This window comes from Topomyia yanbarensis, chromosome 2 (genome assembly GCF_030247195.1).
Source record: "Topomyia yanbarensis strain Yona2022 chromosome 2, ASM3024719v1, whole genome shotgun sequence".
NCBI classification, from domain to species: domain Eukaryota; kingdom Metazoa; phylum Arthropoda; class Insecta; order Diptera; family Culicidae; genus Topomyia; species Topomyia yanbarensis.
Genome location: NC_080671.1, coordinates 369,195,782 through 369,201,983, shown reverse-complemented (window position 1 = coordinate 369,201,983; position 6,202 = coordinate 369,195,782). Strand labels below are relative to the sequence as shown.

At 40.6% G+C, this 6,202-nt stretch overlaps 1 protein-coding gene across 1 annotated transcript; it reads right to left on the bottom strand.

Annotated features, from left to right (window-relative positions):
• Positions 1-1,572: 1,572 nt before the first annotated feature.
• Positions 1,573-5,581, bottom strand: LOC131684489 (poly [ADP-ribose] polymerase). The gene is made up of 4 exons (XM_058967420.1): positions 5,203-5,581; positions 4,886-5,142; positions 3,568-4,754; positions 1,573-3,064 (listed from the first exon to the last, which is right to left on the bottom strand). The coding sequence occupies exons 1-4, from the start codon at positions 5,459-5,461 to the stop codon at positions 1,768-1,770; spliced, it is 3,000 nt and encodes a 999-aa protein (XP_058823403.1). The 5' UTR covers positions 5,462-5,581; the 3' UTR covers positions 1,573-1,767.
• Between the last annotated feature and the right edge of the window lie 621 nt (positions 5,582-6,202).

The window sequence follows — 6,202 nt, the reverse complement described above, 5'->3', positions numbered from 1 at the left end:
CGCACCCGGCTTCCCATGAGCGTTTTGGCGGCTCAGAGGTGTCCTTCCATGTTGCTCAGGGATACCTTGGTCCTATACACATCCATGCATACAGGCTTATATTCATACATACAAACTATTTGGCGCAAGTTTAGAGCGTGTAACGTCGTATCATCTAGTCTGAGTAATTCTATGTATGATCCTACCATCGCCTTGAGATCTACGTCATATTGGCAAATTTCGCATTGAAATCGCTTCTGTCTCATCTTAATCTTCTCTTTTTCTCTTAAGTCCGAAGCTTATCAATCGACTATTAATTGATACGGTAAACACATTAGCAGTATTAGTCCTTACTCGCGAATACTTTTCCTTCAACTGTGCTGTTTCTTCTCTATCTTATAACATAACTCGATTATCCCTGTTCTAGTCAATATACATATTCATTACATTATGGACCAGGCAAACCCTTAATTTTTCTATTATTATTATCCTGAGGAGCTATACCAGTGAAGGTATTTTAGGATTTCGCAAAATGAATCTCTGCCAATAAAGGCGTAAGCAATATTTATCCACATAAAGTTTGCTGGAAGCGAATGTCCGCCTGGTTCGACTCGAATAGACCACACCGACCCGAAAGTGTTGCTTATCATTTCTGAGAGCCGGTGTGCTTGGTCGAGTTTAATAATCATAAGAACAAGTCCTGAATAAATAACTATCTCTTAGGTGCCAGTCCTGCACTCCTTTCCTGAACTAGCCTCATACTCACGATCAAAAGAGTCGACAACTAGTAGGATCCACATGTCCCCCACCCAAGCGAAATGATCAACTTGTAAGTAGGAGCACGTAAATAGTGTATGGTCCCTTGAAGCAACATCTGATGATCATGATACTTTGACCGGGAATGGATGATTCACTTGCGTCGGTAAATTAATAGTACCTTAATTTATCCAATCCGATCTTCCAGAATGAATACAATCGAATGCAAAAATTGAACACCGGATTTACCCACTATTCTATCATATGCGCCAGTTCAGCATCTATTCCCTGACCCAGCTGTCAAAAATACTTAGACGAACACATACACAGATAGACATACGACTAGCATGACAACCACTAACAGGGTTAAACAAAACATGAAAATTGGTAACTGGTTTTGAATTCTTCTTTCAAATTGTTAATTCTCAACTTTCATTCACTCAGCCAAGGTCATGCGTGTTCCCCACGCGCATTGAATACCTAGCGGATTAGTTTCCTATTTAATCAAATAAACACTAAACAAAGAAATTAGTTTGATGTCAGCTCGATTGGTATTAACAGGACGATCCCTTACAATGCCATCAAATCAAAGAACATTTTAAATTACATACGACAAAATATGTGCAATTCAGAATATAACGTCTTCATTTCGTTGCTTAATTATTTGCATTAAAATAAGATCAGAAAAAATAGTTACATAACCGAGGGGGTTCGATTTCAAAGATAGCGCTGTAGATGAATCTCTCTATAAAATAAGTGATAAGTGAAGCGGACGAAAATAGCTGACCACCGCCAGTTTTTTCTTTCGGGATGCTCTAGTGAATTGAAACACTACACTTAAACATATATCATCGCAGAAAATGCATGTTACTGAAAATGAATTAAATTTAAAGACATGTTTCAAACAAAAACATAAATGTAAAAAATTACTTCTTTTTAGGTATCAACAGTTATTTGTTGGAATTCGAATGTGTAGGAGGTAACGCGTAGGATAATATCATTTGATTCAAAACAGACTCACCTGATGTGGCTCTAATATTTGTATTTGAAGTTCATTTTGAACAAGTACTGACAGTTGACCTGAGCCACGTCGTATACAATATATTCGTTGTACAACAGCGATGTTTGTAGTTTTGATTCCAAAACGACACCTTTGCCATACGGAATCTCGACGCCATCTGGACGAACATACGTATCATTTGGATCCGGTTGGGTGCGACCCACACCTTTGGTGCTGTGCTTACCAGTGGGTAGCTTCGTTACGTAGTGAGCGTTAGTGTATTCTACAGTGTCACCCAAAGCCACTTCGCACAACAACATAAGACCGGTTGAGTTCAGGGAACTTGTGCAACAGTAATTGGCCGACTTGGACACCATGTCAGCGAAATAGATACCCTTACCAAACATGTAACCAGTGACCGGAGCTTCTGGCGGAGCAATCTTCAATCCATGCGTTAATATTCCAACATAATTGGTTAGACGTGATCCGTGCCACAATAGCTTGCGGTTGTGTAACTTTTTGAATGGTTTGAAGCGACGTTCTTCGCCTTTGCGTTTGATTTTGAATATTTCGGAAATCTCCAACTCATACGCGGTGTGTGTTGCAGCGTGCGTATTCTTCACGTACTTCTCGAGTACTTTGAACTCTTCCGAATCTCGTTTAAGTGTTTGCATCTCTGTTTTCAACTGATCATAGTGAGCATCCAGCGGGCTTACAGTTTCATCCGTTTCAGCATTCAGCAAACTATACGCAATCTCAATCTCAACCAAACTTTCCAGCATGTCCTGTTTTTCCTTGACTTGCTCGACAGTGTCCAAAATTGTCGGAGTTTCTACTCCGAAATTATGCGGAATCAAGGTATAGAATCGATTAGAAGCATCAATAAACTGCGCATTGCTGCCACCATCCACGATCAAATTTGAAATCTCATTCAGCACCTTCATCGCCGACATAAGCTGGTTTTGGGATAACTTTCCCAGTGGCATCTTTTCCATATCGAGCTCAAATTCTAACATCACCTTTTTCATGGTGTCGACATCGAACAGCATTTGCACTAAATCCTGCACGGCAGGTTCCAGCTTGGATTTAATGTTGTTGTTTTGGGTCAGTTTTTTGCTCTTCTCATCGCCATAATCGATATCTACCGGATAGTACAAACCGTTTCGTTTCTCGATTGTTCCGCTGCAGTATGACTCCCACGAGTTGCCAGTTTTATCCTTGAAGTGATGCTTGAACGAAGCAATCGCATCGACCAAAGTGGCACAATCTTCCAGCTTATTGCCACCAATGGTTGTTCCGATGCGACCCCAGGAGCGGAAAAACCAGTAACTGTAAACAATACACAAATATATGAGAGAAAGGCTAGTTTAGTAAAATGAAAGCACAGAGAACAGACATCCATGATCGAACATAAATATTTAAAAAACGTGTGTAAACATTTGAATTAATATACGATAAACACTAGCGCCACCACACCAACCTATCCCAACTATCCGTCAAATCCATTCCGGAACCGGTTCGAATGAATCCAAGTATGATATCTTGCTCAAAGAAAACAACAGATTCCGACTCTATCGGTTGATGCATTTGAGCTGGAATTCATGCTGGAAGTCCGAACCGGTTCCGGACTAATTTGACTGGGTAGAGAAATAGCCGCTGTCAATTCTGTCAAACTCAGCCACAAAAAATATGATGACAGTAGCGCACCTGATTTGGATATCCCAACTACCTTCGAAACCGTTAGAGATTTTACACAAGTTGAATGCTGAAGATGGACGTCTGTTCTCTGTGATGAAAGTTTCAAAAGCTAAAACCTAAAATCAATTAGTTACCTTTGTCCCTTATCCGATCGCAACACCTGCATTTTGAAGAACGAATTTTTATCCGTCTGAATATCGATTTTATTCAGAACGCAATTGTAAACCTGCTTCCCGTCCTTATACACGTGTGCCTCGTCATCCAGACCAGAATCGGGATCAACGGCCAAACCGCCCTTGAGTTTCAGGGTCACCTTCGACGGAACCGACTTGGTGTAAATACTCTTTTTCGACTTGGACTTTTCCTCGTCCTGCGGAATACGACTGTGCGGATCCGAGCCCCAATCGCAAATAGACTTACTGGTAATATAGGAAAGTGCACCGCCGGCCTTGGAATCTTCTAGAAAATCTTCCGGTACCACTTGAATTTGCATATCTTTAGCTTCCTGCATGCGACTACCCATTCTTGTAACCTCCTGCGGTGTGGAAATGATAGCCGCGATAGTGTTGGTAATTTTTGTTGATACTTTGCCACCTAACTTTTGGATCTTGTCCTTCAGTTCATCCTTCGGAGTCACTGTCTTACCAAGAATCACAAACTGAAGATTGTAAAGCGGTGGTTTCTCACGCTTAACCCTTGGCTCCAGGGCTTCTTCTTTCTTGACCTTTTTCATGGTTGTATTTAGACTGGGTGGTACGTACTTGATTACCCTATCGCTTACCACAGATTTGTACTTTTCCAAAAAGGGAAACGCTTTTTTAATTTCCGACGGAACCTTCGTAGCAACACGTGGCGGCTTCTTATCCGTATTTAGGCATTTAACCCATTCCGTAAGATTACCCTCGCATGTGTAGGCAGATTTCTGCAGAACATACTGTCCGTTGCATTTGGGACAAGGTTGTAGTGCGCCAAAGGTCAAGATGTCACACACTCGCTCCATACAGGCATCGAAGCCTTCGGGAATCGACTGCTTGTTACGCTGCAAAATACTTATCAAATCATTCTTTTTCACATCAAGATCCTTAAGTTTATCGCGAATTTTGTAAAATGCTTTCAATTGCGCGGAATAGAGCTTCTCATCAATCGCTTCCTGAGCAGAGTCTGCTTCGTCCTTAGGCTCAGCTTTCAATTTCTTGGCGGGAATTTCCGCCACACTGATGGCCGGTAGTAAATTCTTCACCTTCTCTTTGTCTTCCTTCTTCATCGAACGAAATCCCGGCAGCATTTCACCTGTCTCGAAATAACCAAGTTCCGAGCGCACCTGAGAAAATACGTCAATAGTCGAATGATTTTGTAATTTATAATTTATTAATCGTACGCTAACTTGTTACACATGTTTGATTTATGTACAGGAAGTTAATTTTGCTCTTATTGGTTACCTTTTCGACTTACCTGTGCAAAGCATTCGATATGATGCCACAGTGCCTGTCCACCGTACTTCATACCGATCTCGGTGGTGTAATCCACCTTTTTGATCCGAGGTTCATCTTTCAAAATTTTAATCTCGCACCCACGGCACATTGCCCTCCCGGAGGATGCATACTCGATACCGAAATCCTTGAGAGCCATTCCTTGCTCGGCTGTTCGCTTTTTGCCTTTACCCTTTCCTTTTCCTGATGGTGCCGCAACCACTACACTGCTAAGAGCGGCTGGAAAATCGAAAATTCATCGTCATCGATTTTTTAACTAAACATTAGCTAAAATCTTACCAATCTTATCGCGAACCCTTTGCTGATCCTCGTAGCGCAGTCCTTCAAAATGGGCCACATCGCCCTCCGTTGTAGGACGTAGCTTTTGGAAGAAGCACTTTTCATGGTACCACTGAGGCTGTTTCCCATCGTGAAAGGCCGACTGTACCATCGCCCCAAGGCGCAGTTCTTCTTTGTCGATTTTGTTCTTGCAAAGTTTGCACGAGGCCCGATTACTTTTCGCATATTCCGCTACGTACGGCAAATTGTGAGTGTCCATTTTAATAAGAGTCCACCGTAAAATTCACCTAAATATAATGTTGTGGATAAAACCCGGGAAGATAAGACGACTTTTAATTTTCGACGAAATACTAACAACACGAAATCACATGAAAAGAAAACAGAGATGCCAGGTACTTTTTTCAAATGTCTGCGATAATAATTTTAAAAGTCTGGGAAGAACAAAAAATGTCAGGAAAGCTAGTGTAACCAAAAGCCTTTATATTCAAAAATCTGCAAATATCTGCAACCAAACTAAGAAATCTGCAAATATCTGCAACCAAACTAAAAAATCTGCAAATATCTGCGTCATCGAAAAAATCTGCAGCTTAAATTAAAAGTCTGCCAATTTGCAGACTTGTCTGCAAATCTGGCATCTCTGAAAGAAAACACCATCCGAAAGATCCCGGCTTTTCAACAGATATAAGCAAGGCTGCCAGCGAGGTGTGTTGTTATTACATTTAGGTGTTTTTTTATTTATGTAACATTATGCCAAGTTTATTCTGTTTCGGAGATTTTTTTGGTTATAACATGGGTAGCATTATGAACATTATGAAAAATAGAATTAGAAGTTCACTTTTAAACATTTTTATATAATATATAAAAATGTTTAAAAAGGAACTATAACATTGTCTTTATTACAGTTGGCATATTATCAACTATAAATGGCAACTAGGTATTTCAAGAGCTTCGCTCAATGAGATATACTATGCAGCGAAAGTAATTTCTCTACCCCTATTTT

What these genes read in the sequence shown, in the direction of transcription:
- LOC131684489 (XM_058967420.1), bottom strand. Translation starts at nt 5,461, where the DNA reads ATGGACACTCACAATTTGCCGTACGTAGCGGAATATGCGAAAAGTAAT. An exon ending in AAGGGTTCGCGATAAGATTG is followed by an intron (nt 5,143 to 5,202) that starts GTAAGATTTTAG and finishes TCGATTTTCCAG; the next exon opens with CCGCTCTTAGCAGTGTAGTG. An exon ending in ATATCGAATGCTTTGCACAG is followed by an intron (nt 4,755 to 4,885) that starts GTAAGTCGAAAA and finishes GTATTTTCTCAG; the next exon opens with GTGCGCTCGGAACTTGGTTA.